The sequence below is a fragment of the Pelobates fuscus genome, chromosome 8 (assembly GCF_036172605.1).
Source record: "Pelobates fuscus isolate aPelFus1 chromosome 8, aPelFus1.pri, whole genome shotgun sequence".
NCBI classification, from domain to species: Eukaryota; Metazoa; Chordata; class Amphibia; order Anura; family Pelobatidae; genus Pelobates; species Pelobates fuscus.
Genome location: NC_086324.1, coordinates 17,637,451 through 17,661,866, shown reverse-complemented (window position 1 = coordinate 17,661,866; position 24,416 = coordinate 17,637,451). Strand labels below are relative to the sequence as shown.

General features: G+C 38.8%; 1 protein-coding gene across 1 annotated transcript; it reads right to left on the bottom strand.

Annotated features, from left to right (window-relative positions):
• Nucleotides 1-919: 919 nt before the first annotated feature.
• TMEM198 (transmembrane protein 198) lies at nt 920-23,484 on the bottom strand. Its single transcript, XM_063429342.1, has 5 exons — nt 22,983-23,484; nt 19,726-19,986; nt 15,097-15,672; nt 3,541-3,740; nt 920-2,751 (listed from the first exon to the last, which is right to left on the bottom strand). The coding sequence occupies exons 2-5, from the start codon at nt 19,886-19,888 to the stop codon at nt 2,608-2,610; spliced, it is 1,083 nt and encodes a 360-aa protein (XP_063285412.1). The 5' UTR covers nt 19,889-19,986; nt 22,983-23,484; the 3' UTR covers nt 920-2,607.
• Between the last annotated feature and the right edge of the window lie 932 nt (nt 23,485-24,416).

Here is a 24,416-nt window from a genome sequence, read left to right as displayed (position 1 = left end):
TCTCTGGTTTTTCAACACGTTCACTTAAAAAGTGTGCACAGATTTGTCCGATATAATGACATAAAAGACATCAGAAATGTAGTAATGGAAGTGACACATTAACTATTTTTTACTATGATTAAGTACCTACCACGAAACTCTTATGGCTACTAGTTTCCCCCTAGTTTATACAAGTGTTCCTTCACTGTATTTTTGTAAACTGATCCTGCCAGTAACAAAATAAAAAAAATAGCAATATTCACCATACCGTGAGTGCTTCTAGCACGGATACATTTAAAAGTTGTCAGTTTGGGTGGATTGTACATGAGCCTGATGAAGGCTATATTCAAGCCAAACCTCAATGAACAAGTATTCGGTATATCCACAGAACATTCTCGACAGGTGGTTTGGCATCTTGTGACATTCGTATTACCTATAATATAACATAATATAACAATTTGTATTAAACTATAATATACTATAAAAATACTTTAATATATATTGAGTCCCTTCCATTTGAATGGAGTAGTTAAAATTTCTATTCATTAATAGGAATTATCTCAATTTATAAATTACATAGGATTTGGGGCAAATAAAAATATCACCCCAAGAAAGCACACAATCTTTGGTCACATGACAAGACCCGTAATCCTGTAGATCACCAGAATACTGACATTGGAACACTGACATTTTACACAAATACAAGGTGTATTGGAAGGACTTTTTTTCACTGTATCACTATATATATTCCATTTGTTCTGACAAAGAAAGGTCTAGACTTGAGACTGTAACAGTAGCAGCTTTAGTACTGATTGATAACTTTTTATGGGCGGTTATTTAATTGGCGAATATTTCCCATGTTCTGCAAAATGCTGCAGATTTTTAGTAATGATAATTTCACACAACAACAAAAATAAACCACAGAGAAAGTGCCCAGTGGAGATTTGCAATAAATTACTTTAACAATGAGAAATTAGTTCATATTTACATGGGAATCAGGGGTTTGGCACAGATAAAAAATATTTAAAACATGTTGCCCCAAGAAAGCACACAACCTTCGATCACATCACACAAGGACCCATCGTTGTGAATTTTAACAATGCCAAGCACATTGCTTCCGAAACGGTCATCAAGAACAGCCCATGGTAAAAGATTCATGAAAATCCCTCCAGGAATAGCATCAAGCAATCTCTACATGTTATTTGGATGGGAGTTGTTCAGGACTGGTTTAAGATAAAAAATGGCTATTAGTGGGCTACCATGCCTTGTTCTGTTCATTGAGAACAACAGCATATAAAATATAGATCCCCCACTCACAATAGCATCCAGTATCTCTCTTCTATGTCTTACATCGACCATAAAACATGCATGGTTCAAAATTAAAGGTAACACACACCTCTCAACAGTGGAGCATAGGAAACAGCAGGCACAGCAGAGCTTGAAATGCAATGCCAGAAAAAGCCTAGACATTTCGGAGAGGATTGTACTGGCCAATATGCCCTTTTGGTAGAGTTCACAGGAAAACAGGGGTGACTGCTGCATATGGATAATAAATAAGTTAAACTGCCAGTAGACTAGTGTTTGTAGACAACACATCATGGGTATATGGTTGGAATGACACGTCTACATCAGATGGTTAGTTAGGTAAGAGCATGTTAGGTTAGCAGTTATCATTCCTGTGAATATGGGAGACTGTAAATCCAACCAACAATAGGCGTAATTAAAGGGCTGATGTAAAAATAGAGTAGCAGAGAGATCCTAGGAAAGTAGAAGATGTGGGACCTTAAAAACAATGGTGTTCCATCATGCAATCTATGAAACTCACCTCAACTTGCATAGCAACTCACACTACCGTCTAACCCACCCACCCACCCACATAACAATAATTTAAAAAAGATCCATTGAAAAGTTCCAGAAAAGTTATTTTTTCCCCCAACCAAATCTTGTGGCTTTTTTTCCTGAATGCACATGTTAAATTGGAATCTCCACTAACACCTCTTATATTTCTTCTGAATCCAGCAGAGATATGTTTTTCACGGGTTAAATACATGTTTTTTTTTCTCTTTATGAATATATACACATTGGGGTTTGTGGATTTTCACTAATAGACAGTCCTGCCTGTTATGAAATATGGACACCAGATGGCACTGAATCACACTCAGGACAGAAGGAGAACACGAGAAAGAGAAACTGGTTGGTACAGGCACCAAGGATTGATGCCTGGCTAGCCCCTTCTTCATCGACTCAAAGAGAGGGGGGTTGGTAAGAAGTGCATATAGGGAAGCAGTCAGAGGTCTCAGTTTAAGAGCGGGGAGGTAGGTGGGATCTGCATTGTGTATGGTGTTTCATGGGGAGGTAGGTGGGAGTTCAGGTTGTATGGTGTCAATGTTGAGTGCATGTACAGCAGGAAGCAGTGTTTGTGGTTTATACTGCGCAGGAGGCTGGTTTACAGACTATCTTGGGTTGTGCTCAGCGTTTGCGCAGTTCGAGGGCAACACGATCCGCCATGCCCCGCAGCAGCTCCTCTGTATGTGCAGTGTCACAGTGTTTGCAATTTTTAACTCCATATCTGAGCCCAGTAACACCCCTCGGATATATTTTATCCTCCCCGCTCTTTTTCTCTGTGTGCTATACCCGTACGGCAGATGCTGCTCCTGAAGTCAGAGGGACCCGGGAACCGCAGTCATAGTCCAAATCCACTACAGTGTGCGCTCCAGTCATGCGACTTCTCGAGGATCCTGTCTGCTGGTCCCGGAAACTCTGGATGTAACTCTGGAGAAAGACAGAGAGCAAAACTAAAAAAACAAAATAACACGTGTTTCTGCAGAAATAAGAAGTGCGAGCCAATGTAGAACATGGTCATAGGCTAGTACGCCAGTGATGCACTGTCATCGGCTTCTATCTTGCATTAGCCATAGGCTGGCAAGACTTTACAAGAAGCCAGCAAATCATTCAGGAGATGTAGGTTCATGAGGTTTAGGAGGAAGCTTACATGACATGTCCCTCTTTTACTTGTTTTCTCATTGATTAGATCCTCCATAGGATTGCCATATCCACCATGTTTCCCAAGACATAAAAAAAACGTCTTCATGTTAATAAATGTACCCAATGAAAGGTACTTCCCTGCAGAATGCACACAGTATACTCTGCAGCATTCCTTTATGGTTAATTAGAGGATTCAAACAGCAGATTCGGGAGTTTATATACCACAAGGCAACACTTTTCACGTGTTGACCATCGGTGAATCCAGGAACACACGGTGCGGTGCATATGGCTTCCCTCCCACGATACTCTGCATTTAGGTAAAACGTCTAATCTGACCGGGTGATAATAAAATTTTATAGAATTAATTTTTCAATCTTAGACGTCTGGGGAAACCTTTTAGTAAATCCCCCCCTCAAGGTTCTCCTTCCACTATCAATGACTACAATGCTACATCCAAGCCATAAATAATATTAATACAAACCATTACAACTTCAGCTATTTCCAATATCCATGAACGAGGGCCTAATAAGGTCTGAATTTCCTATCACTCCAGCTTGGCCTGCCACAGCCACTTACCGGGGAAATCACGTCCCCATCAAAGCGCCTGATTGGAGTAGGTTTCCTGCGGAAGGCTGGCTCAGGCGGGTGAGGAGCTTTATGTTGTGGGTGGGCATGATGGTGGTGTGGCCTCTTGTTTTTCTTCTTTTTCTCCTTCCGTTCCTCCCGTTGCTTTATTTTCATCAGTTGGACCCGGCGCTGCTGTCGGCTTATGATAACTGGAAAGGAGAAAATACGTTAATGGAATTTTTTAAGAAGTATCATGAAGAATCATAAACTTGAACTAAAGGACAACAATAATGTCCAGGTTCTATTAAAGGGACACTATAGGCAGTGTCCCTGTTTCCTTAACCCCGCAATGTAAAACACTGAAGTTTTTGGGAAATTGCAATGTTTACTTAGGAGTGTTAAGGCTGCCTCCAGTAGCTGCCTACCAGACGTCTAGAAAACCCTCATAGGAAAGTATTGAGGGAATGCTTTCCTATGGGGAAGGACTAATGTGTGTGCGACATTCACTGCGCATGCACATTTGGTCCCCCCATCAGGTGAGGTCAGTGGAGGGAGAGGGCATCCCAGAGCTGAGGATATGGGCCCAGGAATTGGGTAAGTGTAAAAGTGTTTTTTATCTGCCCCGATGGGGGGTGGGGGTGAGCTGATGGCTCTATAGTGTTAGGAATTCAGTTTAGTATTACCAGCAAATTGGCCTGCACAATGCCTAGCAAAAACATTGCTTAAAGGGGAACAGTCACTTTTTAACAAATTTTTGTACTTGTCCATTTATTTAAGGAGCAAGACTTAGAAATAAGGGCGCCTCCATCTTAGCTCCCTGCCAATCATTGTTATAAGCTCTGTTCTTAGCACCTGGCAGTCAGCACAGAGAGAGCAGACAGAGAATAGGAGAAATGAAACAATGTTTCCATTTCTCCTCCTCCTTAGCAATTTGTGCCCTGGCTGTGCCTTGACTGAACTGGATTATGATGTAATTTGCTAAATCTTTAATACAGAAGTCAAATTATATTGTGCATTACACAAAGAAAAGGCAAACTCAAATTAAAGTTGACTTTCAATTGTTTTGAATCAATGGTGCAATTTCCAGAGGAGTGACACTTACCCTTTAAATGCCCACTGTTTCATTTAGCGCAATGCCCACCTTCCTAAACCCTTTTGTGTAACATTGTATTAAGGGGAAAGGGGGAGGGCGGCTTCTATGGAAACAAAATTTTTCCTGAATTTAATTTTTAAGAGAAATAATACTGGCATATAAATTGTGTTCAATTGTATCCCTCTACGACAATAGATGTCTGCGTACTTAGCGTGAGTCAATTTAAAGGAACAGTAAATGGGATAATGATATCGTTATTGTGGCATGAAAAGACCTTTAAAAAAGAGAACAATGATCGCCCAGTTATTACTTTCTCAAACAGAATAGTTTTTATTTAAGTTTTACTTGCTGAATGTAAGGGGTGTCAGCAACGAGTTTAACTCCTCTTTGTATTTATATATAAAATGTTTGAAAATCCTGGCACAGTGCAAAGGATGGGGAGAGTAGCGGCAATGCTGTATTGAAAGAACAATCCAATATCTCAAACAGACATCATGAATATAATTTCTATTAATGATTCAACCATTACAATATCTGTATTTTGTATTTTATTTGAAGAATCAAATTTCTAAGCACATCCAATAACGATTAAATATGCATTCAAATGCATTTTAAAAATCTATTTAAAGTTTATTAAAGATTTTATCATCGTTTGCAAGGTATCACAACAAAAACAGCGTGTCACACCGACAGCAGCAATAGATAAGGGAAATCGCTGTACCGGAGAGATGGAACAAGCCATAATTATTAGTGTGCTATGATGTATTATCCAAACAAAGAGAAAGTAAGAGAAAAAATCAAAAACACAGACTGCAGAAATAATAGAGGAGCGGGGGGGGGGGAGTGTGCCGGAGAAGCGGGGAGTAGATTTGAAGCGTTAACATACTTAATATACGGTATATAATATATATCATTTAATGTAACTAAACCCCCATGTTTTTTTGCATAGGTGAGGTGTTCTAAATAAAACTATTACAATCTGTGAGATTTGAAATCATTGTTTAGTGAATAAGCGAGTGCGCTGTATTGTGTATTTTGGATGTTGTATATATATATATATATATATGTGTGTGTATTTACATAAGAATGTATTTCTCCAGGCAGGGAAATATTATGTGACTTACTAATAACAATTGTGAAACTAAAATGTAATTTAGAACAGGAACAGTCTGATTTCTAGACACATTTATTGTAGTTTAAAGAAACATTACTGGGAGTATTATTGCTGTGGAGCTCTGTTATACACTCAGACACATTACTGGGAGTATTATTGCTCTGGGGCTCTGTTATACACTCAGACACATTACTGGGAGTATTATTGCTGTGGAGCTCTGTTATACACTCAGACACATTACTGGGAGCATTATTGCTGTGGGGCTCCGTTATACACTCAGACACATTACTGGGAGTATTATTGCTGTGGAGCTCTGTTATACACTCAGACACATTACAGGGAGTATTATTGCTGTGGCGCTCTGTTATACACTCAGACACATTACTGGGAGTATTATTGCTGTGGAGCTCTGTTATACACTCAGACACATTACAGGGAGTATTATTGCTGTGGAGCTCTGTTATACACTCAGACACATTACAGGGAGTATTATTGCTGTGGAGCTCTGTTATACACTCAGACATGTTACCGGTAGTATTATTACTGTGCAGCTCTGTTATACACACAGACACATTACTGAGAGTATTACTGCTGTGGAGCTCTGTTATACACAGACACATTACTGGGAGTATTTTTGCTGCGGAGCTCTGTTATACACTCAGACACATCACTGGGAGTATTATTGCTGTGGGGCTCTGTTATACACACAGACACATTACTGGGAATATTACTGCTGTGGAGCTCTGTTATACACAGACACATTACTGGGAGTATTATTGCTGTGGAGCTCAGTTATACACTCAGACACATTACTGTGAGTATTATTGCTGTGGAGCTCTGTTATACACTCAGACACACCAAAAATATGGAGCTCCTCAAAAAGACGGACATTAGGATATAAAAGAGGGATTTAGACTCAAAAATAAGGACTGTCCTCTTAAATAGGGACACTTGGGAGGTATGCCCTTGGTTTCACATTATCAAACTTCCATGGTGTGGTTAATTCTAAAAAGGTAAATAAAGCATACCCCTAATACTGAAGTGATTTCCAATTAATCATTAAAACTTTAAAATATCCTTTTTTACTCCAAAACAGGAATTAGATTTTTCTAAGAACATTTATATTGCATTTTTAATACAGATCGCTAGACAGATCAATAGACAGACAGGCTGACCTAATCATCCTATTCCGCCTGTAATCAGGCCACAGACTCATTTGACATGCAGCCGTATACCGACCCGACCTTTGTGTATACGAAGGTCTTATCCTTCCAGGGGAATCCTGTCCCCACAGTAATAATATGGGGGATTTGGATTGTATGGGGCACTAACTAATGTTCTGAGAGTTTTGCACATAAGATTATAAATTCACTGGTCATTTATATAAAAGTAATACCAATGTCTAGGTTTTAAATCCATAGATGGGATTTTATACTCCTTGTACAGGGTCTAACTCTATATCTCTCTGTCTGTAACCCCACCTATGATTAACGGGTAACTTTATAAGAAATTCTGGATAGGTACTCTATATAACTATTGCTCAATAATAAAAATAATGCCTTTCACAGTCAATGTGGGTATGGTTGAAATGTAGCCCCAATCACGTTTTCATACATGGACCCCATACCTCTACAATAACTGTCATATTAAATGTTTAATAAGTAGGGAATGGCCTACAATGCCTAAGGGCACGTGGGTGTAATTCTGAGAAATAACAGAGAATGCCTAATTAGACCTGGTGTCTTTAAAAGACACAAGGATTCTGTAGGTTAATGTTTAAAACTGATATTGCAAAGGAATCTGGATTTGGTTAGACGTTTGTGATTCATTAAACCAAATATAAATCAGCTTCCTAAAATGATGCGAATGTGTCAATCATTCGCAACTTTAATCTGAACAACTCTAAGGACATCACACATCTTAATCTTAATGTGAATCTCAGTTGTAATCTCTAAAATCAACATTAATCTCCAGCCAACTATGGCCTCGATTTACTATTTTTGGGCCAGCTTTACAAATAATTGAATATTTTTGATAAACTTTTAAAATGATTTTATATTATACACATTTTAATATTTGGATTTTTACATTTTTTTATTTTTTTTAATAAATTGATATGATTTTTATCTATGATCTATGTTTGACGTTTTAATATTTTGAAAATAGAAATCATTTTAAAAATGTATCCAGAAATATTAGGTCATTTAAAAAAAGCTTATCCAAAACGATTAAATTGAGCCTATGTACTGAACACACTCCGTATCCCAGCAATTGGCATTTAACTCACGGCAATGTTACTCTGAATGGCCATACCTTGGAACAGAAAGCTGGCCGTAGACTATTTAAAACATGACCTTTTATTCTTTATAAGTCAGTGTTTATTGTATTCTGTCTTTTATTCTTTATAAGTCAGTGTTTATTGTATTCTGTTATAAAAACTCTGCAACTTCATAAAATGTGTTTAGAATGCACAAGTTCTACGAATCGCATTAACCCCATCTAAGACTTTAGGTTTTTCCTCTATAACCAGCTCTGAGTCCTCGCGTTAACAATTTCAACTTCGAAGGGATGTTTAATGCAAAGGTTAAAACAATAAAATGCTTTTGATATTGCTACTGAAGGGTATTCATACAACAAATTGCTACATTTTTAGTTTGAAAGTTTTTCCCAAACACTATCAGCACTTGTCGTGATGTAAACAGTAACATGGGGGGCTATTTATTGGGGCACAATGCGAGAGTTGGAGCAATCGATAAGGATGTTCCAATTGTTTCCATGGTGACTGAGCATTTAAAAATGATTTTTTTTTTTTAAATTGTTATGAAAACCAATGACACAGCACAAGCACATTGTCAGCATTTCGGGGTGCCCATAAACAAAATGGTGGCAGGGAGAGTATGTGAAAACCCCTCCGTCAATTAGAACACAAAGCCTCTGTCTGTAAGGGTCTTTCGTTCTACTAGTGTTCACGCAAGTCATTTCAGTTCTCTTCGTGGTCACAATCCATGACATTCTGGAATCTTGCCATGTCTAGGATGGGAAAATTCCCTGAGGGTAAGGTCCAACATTCTACGTTCTATTTATTTAGAAAAATGTTGGTTGGGATCTTCTTTTCCACATTGTTAAGACATGTTTAGCCAATAATTATATTATAAAGTGAGGGAGTGAACTGCACATGGCTTGTTTTGAGAGAGAGCGTGCATGTGTCAACTCATAAGTTGCTTAGCAATCAGGTTGTTAAGAGTGTTTAGTGGGTGCATTGATGACACTGATACCCACCAGTCCATGTGATTGATTTGTGATAACGATAATCTTAAGGGGTTAAAATGCAAACCTAATTAATGAGAGAAGAGGAAAAGCACCCATCAGAAGTGGCACCATTTCACATGTTATTTGCAGCCAAAAAGCATGTATCTCAATGGAAACAGGCGGGCAAGAATTGCAAGTTATAAATAATTACATCGCTCATGCCATTGTACAGAACACTGGTGAGACCTCACTTGGAGTATTGTGTGCAGTACTGGAGACCGTATCTTCAGAAGGATATTGATACTTTAGAGAGAGTTCAGAGAAGGGCTACTAAACTGGTTCATGGATTGCAGGATAAAAACTTACCAGGAAAGGTTAAAGGATCTTAACATGTATAGCTTGGAGGAAAGACGAGGGGGGATATGATAGAAACATTTAAATACATAAAGGGAATTAACACAGTAAAGGAGGAGACTATATTTAAAAGAAGAAAAACTACCACAACAAGAGGACATAGTCTTAAATTAGAGGGACAAAGGTTTAAAAATAATATCCGGAAGTATTACTTTACTGAGAGGGTAGTGGATGCATGGAATAGCCTTCCAGCTGAAGTGGTAGAGGTTAACACAGTAAAGGAGGAGACTATATTTAAAAGAAGACAAACTACCACAACAAGAGGACACTGTATAGAAATATGTATATTATACTGTATAAAAACATTCATCTATCTATACACTGTATAGAAATATCTATCTTATACTGTATAGAAATACCCATCTATCTATATACTATATAGAAATATCTATCTTATACTGTATACAAATATCCATCCATATATATACTGTATAGAAACACCCATCTATTTATACACTGTATAGAAATATCCATCTATCTATATACTGTATAGAAACATCCATCTTCTACCTATATACTGTATAGAAACACCCATCTATCTATATACTGTATAGAAACATCCATTTATCTATACACTGTATAGAAACATCCATCTATCTATACACTGTATAGAAACATCCATTTATCTATACACTATATAGAAACAGGGCCGTCTTTAACGTGGGGCAAACGGGGCAGCTGCCCCGGGCCCTGTCCCTGCTGGGGGGCCCAAGACAGCTGCTCCGTTTGCCCTCTGCCCGCAAACTATGGGGGCCCATCGGGTGGCCCATGCACTTAGGGCCACCCGGTAGGCCTGTGTCAGCAGGGGCCCGGTCGGGCGCTGTGGCGCTTTAACAGCACGAAGGGCCCTTGCTTTTCGTCAGCCGACTGGGAGGAAGTGACAGCCGCACGTCACTTCCTCCCACAGAAACAGGAGCCGCGCGGGAGGAAGAAGCTGTTCCGGAGGGGGCCAGGCCGGGAGAGCTTAACTCCCAGCCACCCCAGCCAGCCCACTGGACCCCAGGGAAGCCACCCTCCAGGAAAATGTAAGAAACTGGAAGGTGAGTGTGTGTGTATGTGTTAGTGTGCCAGTATGTCTGTCAGTGTATCTGTATGTCTGTGTGTGTGAGTCTGTCAGTGTCTGTGTGGTTCAGTATGTGTGCATGTCTGTCAGTGTATGTGTGTATGTCTGTCAGTATGTCTGTGTGTGTGTGTGAGAGAGAGTCTGTCAGTGTGTCAGTATGTCTGTGTGTGTGAGTCTGTCAGTGTGTCAGTATGTCTGTATGTGTGTTTCAGTATGTCTGTCTGTCTGTCTGTGTGTATGTGTGCCAAAATGTCCGTATGTCTATGTGTGAGTCTGTCAGTGTCCGTGTGGTTCTGTATGTCTGTGTTTGTCAATATGTCTGTCAGTGTCTGTCATGTGTGTTTCAGTATGTCCATCTGTCTGTGATAAATGGATGTTTCTATACAGTGTATAGATAGATCTATACACTGTATAGAAACATCTATCTATATACTGTATAGAAACATCCATCTATCTATACACTGTATAGAAACATTCATCTATCTATACACTGTATAGAAATATCTATCTTATACTGTATAGAAATATCCATCTATCTTATACTGTATAGAAATATCCATCTATCTATATACTGTATAGAAACATCCATCTATCTATATACTGTATAGAAACATCCATTTATCTATACACTATATAGAAACATTCATCTATCTATACACTGTATAGAAATATCTATCTTATACTGTATAGAAATATCTATCTTATACTGTATAGAAATATCCATCTATCTATATACTGTATAGAAACATCCATCTATCTATATACTGTATAGAAACATCCATTTATCTATACACTATATAGAAACATTCATCTATCTATACACTGTATAGAAATATCTATCTTATACTGTATAGAAATATCTATCTTATACTGTATAGAAATATCCATCTATCTATATACTGTATAGAAACATCCATCTATCTATATACTGTATAGAAACATCCATTTATCTATACACTATATAGAAACATTCATCTATCTATACACTGTATAGAAATATCTATCTTATACTGTATAGAAATATCCATCTATCTTATACTATATAGAAATATCCATCTATCTATATACTGTATAGAAATATCCTCTACTCTCTCTATTAGAAGACAACAAAAAGATTATGTTTTCTCCTGTTTACTTAGTGCTAAAGAAAAGGACATGCTAACAGAGGCTACAACAAAGAATCAATAAACAACGTATCTGTACTAGTTTTATTGGTTTCCATGGTGATTGAGCCTTAACACTCTGGACCAGAATGGTTGCCTTATTAAATATGGCTCAATGTGTTTTTTTAATATGCTACTTTGTGTGAGTAGTATTTTCTGTGCACATTTTATGCCCGATTTAATACAGTAATGGCTGAAATAATAAATATTCTTTCATTCACTTTATTCCTTTTTTGGAGTTTTTCAGAGTTCGGGACTCCGCAGTAACTGGGTTTCATTATCTCTGCTGAGATGATGACAGTCCCTCTCCCTCATTAGCCTCTTTTACCGCCAGTGGAAGAGGAAGCAAATTAAAAAGAAAAGCTATGAAGCAGTAAATTATTTAAATTAGTGTATGAGCCTATATTATCTCTGTAAGAGCCACACCATGTCTACCTCTCATAAAACTATATATTTATGGCGGGGGATTGCAGGTCGCTGCCTATGGAATTTTCTACAGTAGAATGACATTATAAATGTTTTTAGCAGTACGGTAGGGGTAAGGAGCTCCATGTCGTGTCTTTATCCTACCAATAAATAATAATAATAATTTCACGCTAGAAAAGCAAAAGACATTGTACAGGGGGCGCGATAACAAACACAATGCCCTGGTGACCTGTTCATTAACAGGACTGAACAGAGAACAGCTGTGACTCAAAATAAGATTTCAGAAACATTCCATGTGTTTATGGTTCTTACTACGGACACAGGACAGACGTGATCTGGACAGATAGGATGTGCTATCAAACTCAACTGATACTTTTAATAATCGAAAATATGGATCATAATGTCTACTTGACCCCTCGCACAGTGTTGTGAAGCTGGCAGGGGCTTGGGAAGGTCACAGAGCAGATTCTCTGCCTGCGGCATTAGGTACAACACAGGGCGCTATGCTTCAGCAAGCTTGGCAGCTCATACTGTAGAGATGTGTGACGTCGCTGTAGAGTGAGCTGAGAGGCAGCAGTGCTTAGAATTAGCTCATGTATGCTTTCTGCATGTCAACAGACAACAGGATGGAGCCCCTTCAGTAAGCAAGTTAGAAGGTGGACACTAGCTCTCCACACAAATATATTTCAGTATTCACACAGTGGCTCTCCACAAAAACATACCCCTGTATTCACATAGTGACACTCAACAAACACACACACCTCTGTATTCACATACTGACACTCTATAAAAACATACCCCTGTAGTTACATACTGACACTTCATACAGACACACCCCTATATTAACGTACTGATACTCTATACAAACACACCCCTGTATTCACATGCGACACTACACACAAGCACACCCCTATATTCATTTCACACACTGGAATTCCACACACACACACCCCTGTATTCACATACTGATACTACACACACACACACACACATCTGTATTCACACACTGATACGCCACACAAACACACCCCTGTATTCACATACTGACACTACACACAAGCACACCCATGTATTCACATACTGACACTACACACAAGCACACCCCTATATTCATTTCACACACTGAAATTCCACACAATTTCACCCCCCTGTATTCACATACTGATACTCCACACACACACACACACACACACACCTCTGTATTCACACACTGATACTCCACACAAACACACCCTGTATTCACATACTGACACTACACACAAACACACCTATGTATTCACATACTGACACTACACACAAACACACCCCTGTATTAATTTCACACACTGACACTCCACTTCTCTGTATTCACATACTGACACTCCACACACACAGACACACACCCCTGTATTTACGTGCTGACACTCCATAAAAACATACCCCTGTATTTACATACTGACACTCTATACAAACACAACCCTGTAGTCACATAATTACACTCCACACGAATATATAACACAAAAACATCCTTGTAGTCACACACACAAACTACACACAATTGCACCCCTCACATTCACAATACACGCGTACGTTCACAGAATTACGATCAGCACAAATATACCTTTACATTCATATAATGACATTTCACAGAGATACACCCCTGCAGTCACACAGTGACATTCTACATGAATATACTCTACATTCACATACTGACACTCAACAAAAATATACCCCTCCATTCAACACAATGACGCTCCATACAAATGAAATCTTTGAGTCCATATACACCTCTGAAATAATAAAAACATGTATACTCCACAAATATATTGCTACATTCTTAGGTACACTCACACTAAAATATTAAATATATCTGTGCATTCATAAACAAACTCACACTGCGAACAAAACATTAATGCATTCATAGACACACTCACACTGTGTCAGGATTATATTGATCCGGCACGCAGAATAGTATCACACCCTAGACTTAACGTACCCGAGAATAGTCAGAAAACTAGCCAAGGTCAGGAACACAGAACGAGACACAGCGATAAGGAAAAGCCAAAAGTACAAGGGTACCAGAAACCAGGGAAGTCAACACAAAGCCAAAGTCAAAAAACAGAAAAACATGATCAGGAACACACTCTCGGATAACCAGCTAGTGGAAACCACGACAGGGCACTGACCAAAAGTGAATTTGGGTTTAAATAACCCTCTTAAGGCTGTAATTGGTTGCCTCTGGCCTCTGACCCCAAAACGTGCGTCTATGACATGATGTCGAACGCCTGTTGGCGCCATCTTTGATATGGGCGAAGGTGAGTGTCCTATTAAAACTGGAACCGCAGCAGAAGGAGGTCGGGCAGCAGTAAGTATACAATATCTCTGTCGGCATGGCCGCTTAGTTTATGTGCGGCCATGCCGGCAGAAGAACGGGGAGCCGTGACACACTGCAAACAAATACATACCTGCATTTATAGACACACTCACACTGCAAATCAAACAACCGTGCATTTATATACACACTCACACTGAAAATAAATACACCTCTGCATTTACAGACGCATTCACACTGTAAATAATTACACCCCTGCATTCACAGACACAATCTTGCGTAAATAAAGCATCCCTGCATTCATAGATGCACTCACACTGCAAAAAATACCTATTTTGGAGTCAAGAAAGAATATTTTCCGTATTTTTTGTTATATAAAGTTTGGACTTAGTGTTTCTTTTTTCTTTATATAGATTAGTGTGACAGTAAGATTCATACATATATAAAAACATAGAAACATAGAATGTGACGGCAGATAAGAACCATTCGGCCCATCTAGTCTGCCCAATTTTCTAAATACTTTTATTAGTCCCTGGCCTTATCTTATAGTTAGGATAGCCTTATGCCTATACAGACAGACAAATAGACAGACAGACAGATAAACAAAATGACTGAATTTTTTGATAGTGTCCCTTTAAATCATATTACCATCTTCTCCTAGATATTACTTGAGTGATGCCTCAGTGATGCTACATCTCAATCCAAAAACATTTTTGCAATGTCCGTACTTACCCTCTGTGTGAGAGTAGCCTTCTGCAGTGACTTTCCATTGTACAAGAACTCCTAGTAAACTGAGGACTGGCCAAATACCAAGAATGACCCAGCTGTACCAGCAGACGTTCTGTGGAGGAGCCACCTTCATGCGTTGATACACATACTGCACCAGTAAAAACAATTCAATGAAATAATCAACCGTCACTGTCATAATGGCGCTGCCAAAGACTGCGGTGGAAAGCGTAGTGAAGAAACGCTGCCACTGTAGGGTCAGGACAGCAAACAGCATCCCAATTCCAAGCAGGAGAGCCACGGGAACCCAGACTGTGCGTGGATGGTAGAACTGCTCCATGACAATCAAGGTGGCTATCGCAAGCAGCAATCCCAGCAGCAGGCCCACCATGAAGAGTCCTACGCTTCTCACCAGCATGGTAACCAGCCCACAGAGGACTCCAATGCCCAAACCAATGCCGACACTGGCTTCCACGCTCAACTGTGTGTCCAAGACACGTTCTTTATAGCACAACATGAAGATGACCACAGAACCAAACATTAGACCTGTCAGAAACATAACGGCCTTGAAGCAGCGGTAACCTGAAACATAAACGACAAGGAAGGAACGTCAAAGCATAATACAGCTTAACTGGGTCAAAACAGAGATAGGAATGGTGAAGCAGGACTATTTTGTTATCTAGGGTGTTGAAAGAAGAAAAAAAAAAAAAAACAGAAACCAAGTGAAATCATACAGGTAAAACCTTCTAATGGATCGTTGGAGCAAGTGATATGTTACCAAGAAATGTATATCTGCTGATATAAAGCTGCAGTGGACATTTCAGCTTAGATTGTAAGCTCCTTTGAGCAAAGGCTCAGTAGGTTAGACCACCATTAAGGCATTGTTCCCAACTTATTGTACACTGCACAGCACTAGACAAAAAACCCCGATGTATGATATAACAGGGATCCAGAATATAATAAATACACATATGTGATTTAACATGGTTTCAGAATATAATAAATACAGGTGTGTGATATAAAATGGTCCCAGAATATAATAAATCCAGATGTGTGATATAATATGGTTCCAGACTATAATAAACCCAGCTGAGTAAACTAAAGGGGTTGCAGAATATAATAAACCCAGCTGTGTGATATAACGGGGATCCAGAATATAATAAACCCAGCTGTGTAATATAACAGGGAACTAGAATATAATAAGCCCAGCTGTGTGATATAACAGGGATCCAGAATATATAATAAACCCTGATGTGTGATATAACAGGGATCCAGAATATAATACATCCAGCTGTGTGATATAACAGGGATCCAGAATTATAATAAACCCTGATGTGTGATATAACAGGGATCCAGAATATAATACATCCAGCTGTGTGATATAACAGGGATCCAGAATATAATAAATCCAGCTGTGCGATCCAGAATTTAATAAACCCAGATGTGTGATATAACAGGGATCCAGAATATAATAAATCCAGCTGTGTGATATAGCAGGGATCCAGAATATAATAAACCCAGCTGTGTAATATAACAGGGATCTAGAATATAATAAGCCCAGCTGTGTGATATAACGGGGATCCAGAATATAATAAACCCAGCTGTGTAATATAACAGGGAACTAGAATATAATAAGCCTAGCTGTGTGATATAACAGCGATCCAGAATTATAATAAACACAGATGTGTGATATAACAGGGATCCAGAATAAAACAAATCCAGCTGTGTGATATAGCAGGGATCCAGAATATAATAAACCCAGATGTGTGATATAACAGGGATCCAGAATATAATAAACCCAGATGTATGATATAACAAGGATCCAGAATATAATAAACCCAGCTGTGTGATATAACAGGGATCCAGAATATAATAAATCCAGATGTGTGATATAACAAGGATCCAGAATATAATAAACGCAGCTGTGTGATATAACAGGGATCCAGAATATAATAAATCCAGATGTGTGATATAACAAGGATCCAGAATATAATAAACCCAGATGTATTATATAACAGGGATCCAGAATATAATAAACCCAGATGTATTATATAACAGGGATACAGAATATAATAAACCCAGCTGTGTGATATAACAGGGATCCAGAATATAATAAACCCATCTGTGTGGTATAAGAAGGATCCAGAATATAATAAACCCAGATGTATTATATAACAGGGATACAGAATATAATAAACCCAGCTGTGTGATATAACAAAGACCCAGAATATAATAAACCCAGATGTGTGATATAACAGGGATCCAAAATATAATAAACCCAGATGTGTGATATAACAGGGATCCAGAATATAATAAATCCAGCTGTGTGATATAGCAGGGATCCAGAATATAATAAACCCAGATGTGTGGTATAACAAGGATCCAGAATATAATAAACCCATCTGTGTGGTATAACAAGGATCCAGAATATAATAAACCCAGATGTATTATATAACAGGGTTCCAGAATATAATAAACCCAGATGTATTATATAACAGGGATACAGAATATAATAAACCCAGCTGTGTGATATAACAAAGATCCAGAATATAATAAACCCAGATGTGTGATATAACAGGGATCCAGAATATAATAAATACAGATGTGTGATATAACAGGGATCTAGAATATAATAAATACAGATGTGTGACATAACAGGGATCCAGAATATAATACACCCAGCTGTGTGATATAAGGGGATCCAGAATATATTAAACCCAGCTGAGTGATATAACAGGGATCCAGAATATAATAAACCCAGATGTGTGATATAACAGGGATCCAGAATATAATAAACCCAGATGTGTGATATAACAGGGATCCAGAATATAATAAATCTAGATTATCTAATAAAGCCCAGTTGCATATTCCAATAAATCTAGATGTGTATTACTATAACTCCAACTGTGTAATAAAGCATGGGGTGAATGTCATTATTTTAGTAGCAGGTGTTTGGCATTTACTATAATGAGCTGCCCCCGTTCTATTGTTTGTGGGTTCCTGTCTGCCCCTCACCTTTGTTTGAGTTCTAGAAAATCCCCCGCCTGAGGTCTCGCTATCAAACTGCGATATTCTTGCGGTTTCAGGTTATTTGTAATTGTTAGCTTTTTTGCCCTTTTAGCGCAGCAATGTATTCACCAACGAATGATATCTGGAACTGCTAAAATGTGCCAGATTTGATAAATATCCTCAGGAAAAACATTGCCACTTATTGTGAGGAGAGCAGAATATAGAGAGCCAATTTGTGCCTGATCTATCTCGTCTTTTATTGGCTAATGTCCAATCTGCTTCACTGGGCATTCGCCTAGATCAGGGATTAGAATGTTACGTAGATTTGCGTTACTTTACTCTGGCTCAATTGTACCTGATTTTATTGAATTTTATAATGATAGTGGTGGCATTCTCTTCGTTTCCTCTCCCTCTATCCTCGTTCTATTATATTCTATCTCCCATTGCTCCATGTTTGTATCTTTTATACTGTATTTTATTAAAGTAACTGTTTCATTCTGATCATTGACTTTACACGTCGCTGCTTTCTCTCTGTACATTTCATACACAATTCAATAGAATGCATAGAAACAATACAGAGAAATGTATGTGGCGATATATTATATTACGGTATATATATATTCGGTGAAGGGGAAGGGAACGTAAGAACCAAAGAAAAATGGGGGCAGGGGGACACCCTTTTATAATAATCCCGGCCCCAGTTAGAAAGCAAACATGAAGCGATGCTACTTTGCACAGACAAAATGATCTATAATGACCATGGAGTCTATAAATAAAATGGGATAACCAACTATTTTAACATGTTTCTCTTGTCTTCCTGAATCAGTGAAGTTACACCAGATTTTCTGGAGAGGATTCGATTCCCGACCAGTTAATAAATAATACTTTCCTAATGACTTACAGAAGTCACCATTAAAGTCTACTGCAAGTTTTGTAGATAAATCATTTTATCAAAAGATATTTCAAATGATTGGAACATATTTCAAATGAACATATTTCAAATGATTTCTGCTTCAAGAAAATTAAATTGAGGCTACAGTAAGGAGAAAGCACAGCTTTCTTGGGCAGTCTATAGAAATATATCCAGACGTACAGATCTATGGAAATGCTAAACAAACTACTTAGCTGGAAAATATTAGGGGTTTTAGTAGTTGTTAACGAAACTCCCACCAGTCAGTACAATGATAACACAGCCGAACCCGATGACTGTCAGGAACTGAGCAGTCACGATCGATGTGTTTCCAAGTGACAGAGCTTATCACGTTGGCTGGTGAGAGTGTAATTATTGAGAATTATTCCTACTTTGAGAGTTTGGTTTACACTTTACGAGGCAGTTGTCAATGTGTAGTAAGTTGGAGGTGAAGGAGTGATGTATAAAACAGTCACTCGGAGCAATGAGGGCCTTGCACTTTATAACTACTAATACAATAAGTTAATATTTATTTTATATTTTTTGTTTTTCCCTGTAATAGCACACACAGTATTTTGTTTGCTTCGGTTTTAACAATTTAGTTTTTTCCATTTACGATCACTTAGCCAATCAGATGAATTGTAGTTGCATCATGGCATTTAAAGGGTCACGCTCATGTTTCTTGTTTGTGAATTTTGGGTGTTTATCATGCTTACCAAAAAAACAATAGATGATGCCAAAGAGACAGCACATGGCGCAAACCACCGAGGGAACCACCTCGTACCTCCTCTCTATTTCTTGTTCACATGGGGGAGGCCAGTCCTGCCCCGGATCAGGGGGTAGCAGCTGGAAGTGTAGCGTTTGCATAGTGGATGTCATGTTTCCCCCGGGCCTTGCCTGTTTCTTCCACGCTCCTTGCTTTCAACAGCCGTCTTGACGTGTTTGTTCCATGCAGAGATGTTTATTACCAATACAGCCTATGTTTAAAAAGATACACGGAGAGCTCAGTTACATGTATCTACACAGTCCACAACATCGGGAGTGCCGAAGGCTGCCTAACCCCTCATCTAACACATTCACAGTTATTTAGCAAAGTGAAAATTCAAAGTGAATTTCACATTGAAGGCCAGAGTAGCAGAACTGACAGCATAGCTAACTTAGAGAATTTTTCAAGTTCGGCTAACCTGACCTTAAATTAAAATTCACTTTTTAATTATCCCTTAGTAAATAGCCCTGATAGCAAATCCACACTACAAGTCTACACTATAAGATTTAAGATACACAAATCATTCAATGTATAGTGTGACTATGGGACTAACCCCTTCTGATAGAAGATTACAAAGTCCTATACAGTACAGATATGGGTACTATTCTCAAACAAATACATATTCCCATTGTGCTGGCATTTTTAGGAAGCTACATTCCTAAAACCTCTGCCTATAAGCAGGGTGTTTGATTGTAGTATTATTTATACCTCCTGTGACCATTTGTGTATTTGTGTTTTTATGCTAATATTTCAGACACCATCTTCAATTGTACTGTATAAAGGCTGCATTATTCTGCACACCTCCAAAACATTTTATCGCCCTCGATAATTCCGTAGAAGACTATGAGCAAATAAATGTAAAAAATTGAACATTTTTCAAAATGTAACTAATTTTATTTTCTGTACTACAGTGAGCATCCATACGTATGTTTTTATCGTAATTACTCATCCATATAAACACCTTGCTATTTAATAACATCAATAATAATAATAATAATAAATGATATCTACATTACATACACAAACACTATACATACATAATAAGATAATATATTTGCATTTTCTTTAAGCACTGTGGTATAATGTGCACGTCACATTCTATTAGAATCAAAACATTCGTCTTTAACCCTTTATTATTTTAATTTGTCACTCCTGTCCATGTCTTTCAGCCCCCTGCCTCTCACAGCCTCTGTTACGTTTATCTCTTTCTTGCTAGAGCCAAACCAGTGGATTATTGTGTAAAGCTGTAATTCCATCCAATAGCAGCAAAACCGTCTCATCAAGACAGCTGAGGCTAGCCCTCCAGAGAATTCACCCTAGTATAGACAGAGTTAATGCAAATGATCTCTGTCCTTAATTAATCTTGCGCATGAACCATTACCAATTCACTTTCCAAAACAGTATGAGCAATCTTCTCCTGTTTGTACGTGAGTATAGAAAATGTGAAATGATTATACTGTTCATATTACAGAAATAAAATGAGAATTCCAGGCCCAGATTGCCACTGGCTAAGCATATCGCCAATTGTCTTTCAATTGCAGAGTTCAGCTGAGAGTAACTCTTGCAGGGCTGATCTACGTGTGTGGGGTTTGTGGCTATTTATCAACAATTAATTCAGATGATAAAAAAAAAAAAAAAAAATAACCATTAAACTTTGCGGTAAATGTGTTGTGATTAAAGATATTGACATGGTGGTTTATTTAAGAAATAACAAGTTGTAGTGAATTAAAATAAAAATATAAAATAACCCGCTGTCAAAAGTTTTTCCAATGAGCAATATTTGCCAAAATTTCACAACTGGATTTCTAATTCACCGGAGTATTCACTAATGTGAGAATTCAAAGTGAATTCAAATTTATTTCAAATTTAAGGACAAAATAGAAGACATCTTGTCTGAGTCAAGTATGCATCCAATTTGGCTACTTTGACCTAAAATGTGAAATTCTCACTTTTGTGAATAACCCTGGTCAATTCATGAATAGGCCTGTTATTGGTAAATAACCCTGTAATTCGAGAATAACCCTAACAATGTGTTTGGTTACAGAGAGTTTTGAGTTCCAAATAAAACTCTTGGGGCTCCTTCTTAAACGAACAGTTTTGGAATAATTTCCCAAATCGCTGGAATATTAGGACAGCTGGTAGCTATGCCAGAATTCTCTCTGAGACCCTGGCCATTTGGAAGGATATGCTCCCATATCGTCACTCCCATGACACACAACACAATGCTTTTACATTTTAATTCATTTTACATTTCACTTAAAATTAGTTGATATATGGAAATATATTTGGGAAACATGAATAATATAAAATCTGTATCCCACAGAGAGTTACAATATCTCCCATTCTAGGTTTAACACATTTTTCTTTCAACATATCTAAACAGCTCTCTTATAGTTGCTTTGGACTGCAACTCCCAGTATGCTCAGAATTGGAATCCACATGAATTCCAGGGAAGTGGTTGCTTGCAACTGAATCCATGCTCCCCTGCATTTCATGTACACTCTGCACCAGAGTTCAGTAATAACTCCCATTATTCTTAGTCAGCCTCTAGACTGCAGGGACTATATTGATGAGAGGAAGGGACAAGTTTGGCAACCCCCACCACTCATACAAGGTGTGTATATCAGCCTGGGAATAATACAGAGATCACACATAAAACTCCTTATTGTATCAATATACTTAGTGCTGGAATGCCAACATATTCTGCAGTATTGATAAGCAATAGCATAATAATTCTGATCTGATCATCTTCTCTTACACTGTATTCATGGCATCTGTCTACCTATCACACATTGTAAACACTCACAGGTGGTAAAGACATAATGCATGATCAGACCTCCATACCCAGTCTGATGGAAAATGGGTACCCTAATACTGAATGGGCATGTTAGGGAGCTCTAGGGGAACACAAAGCATCTCTGATTCCCAAACTGTCAGAAAAACAAACACAGACTGGGAAAAACAAACCAAATGATCGCATTGTCTCTGTTTCCCAAGCAGTGAATTCACCATTTAACCCAAACAAACAGAACTGATGCTAAAACACAACATCTATTAATGGTGGATCTTTTAACCCCTTGATATCCTAACTGAAGGCCCACTAAGCTGGATTCAAACTAGCCCCCTGCTGTGCCATGCAAGAGAAGGCTTATCCGGGAGGACAGGTGGAATGAGCAATAGTGGGGTACAATGAGAAAGGTGGGGTACCTGGGTAGGATGAGTTACATCCCTGGGAGATATCCTGCAATCCACAACATGGTATCAGCTGTCACCTTATGGCTTCTCTGCCTTCCAGGATGTCTCTTCCTTGGGCAGTGACAATGGTTGCTCTCAGTCTGTCTCTTTCTTTCCCCTAAGGTATCATATAGTCTCTTTGTCATTCCTGATGCTACCCTCCAGCACTCTCCTAGGGGTCTCTCGCAATGCTTGCCAAAGCTGTCTCTTATTTACCTGCACTCTATAACATGCCATGAGAATGTGCAGGGCTCCCCCCTCTGTCACCCATCCCCCTGTCTCTCCTGTTACTTTGCAGTCTCTCAGCTGTATTGTGCATGGGTCTCACTCATGGATCCCCCACCCACTCACACCCACACCTCCTTTGTCTCCCTCCCTGTGTAACTCTCTCTGGGTGCCTTTGTCCCCTCTCTCTGTCTGCTCTCTCCTTCCTTCTATCTCTGCAGTTGGGGGTCTTTGTGAGCAGAGCCCTCCCCCTCTGTACCCACCCAACCCCTTTCCCCCCTCTCACACTCAGCCTTCCCTCCCACTGTCTGCTGCCTGATTTTGCACTTTACTTAGCCTTTTTGCCAGCAGCCCCTATCTCCAGAGAGTGTCCCCCAGCCCCTCTAAGACCCCTGATGGCCCCCACCTTTTGTCACTCCCCCTACTCTCTCAGTAACCCCCAGCCCTTTTCATCCTCATCAGTATTCTTGCTATATGGCAGTCCTAGTGTGTCCCCTCCATGTTTTTCCTTGCTGTGCTCTTTATAGCCGTCCTTCTATATGTGGCCCCTACATGCCCCCCTCCTCTTCCTCCCCTGCCCCTCTCCCCTCCTGATGGTGCTGGACAGCTCCTAGACTAGCAGCAGCAGGCGGAGCAAACCATCCAGTGACAGGGGAGGGGGATGGAAACAAGCTCAGGAAAAATAACAGTGTTGGCCTGTACCATTTCTTGGCTCATTCTAAGAAATAAGGCTGATACATTGCAGCTCATCATATGATATACACTGTAACCCTTCACATCCCAAACAAACAAAAAAAATACCTACACCCAGGGAACAGCAGGTACTACAGGGTTAACCTCCAGTGATATTCTCCTATCTCTCAGTAACATGTATGCAAAACCTCAAGAAACACTGAATCACAGTAATCACACTACGCCCACATATGTATATTTATAAAATGGACAGAATTGGAGAGTTAGGAGGGGATGGCTGGCTCCTAATTAGATAAAGTGCATTCTATATCTCAAGTATGTTATTTAAAATAGCAGTAACAGATTGCTAGATTGCTAATAAAAAAAAAAGTAATTAGATGTGTGTCAATATATATTTATTTTTTGAAAATAATAAATATTTGAATTCATAACTGCACAGGCTCATACAGTAAATATGATAAAACAGGGAATGATACCTAGTACATTCGT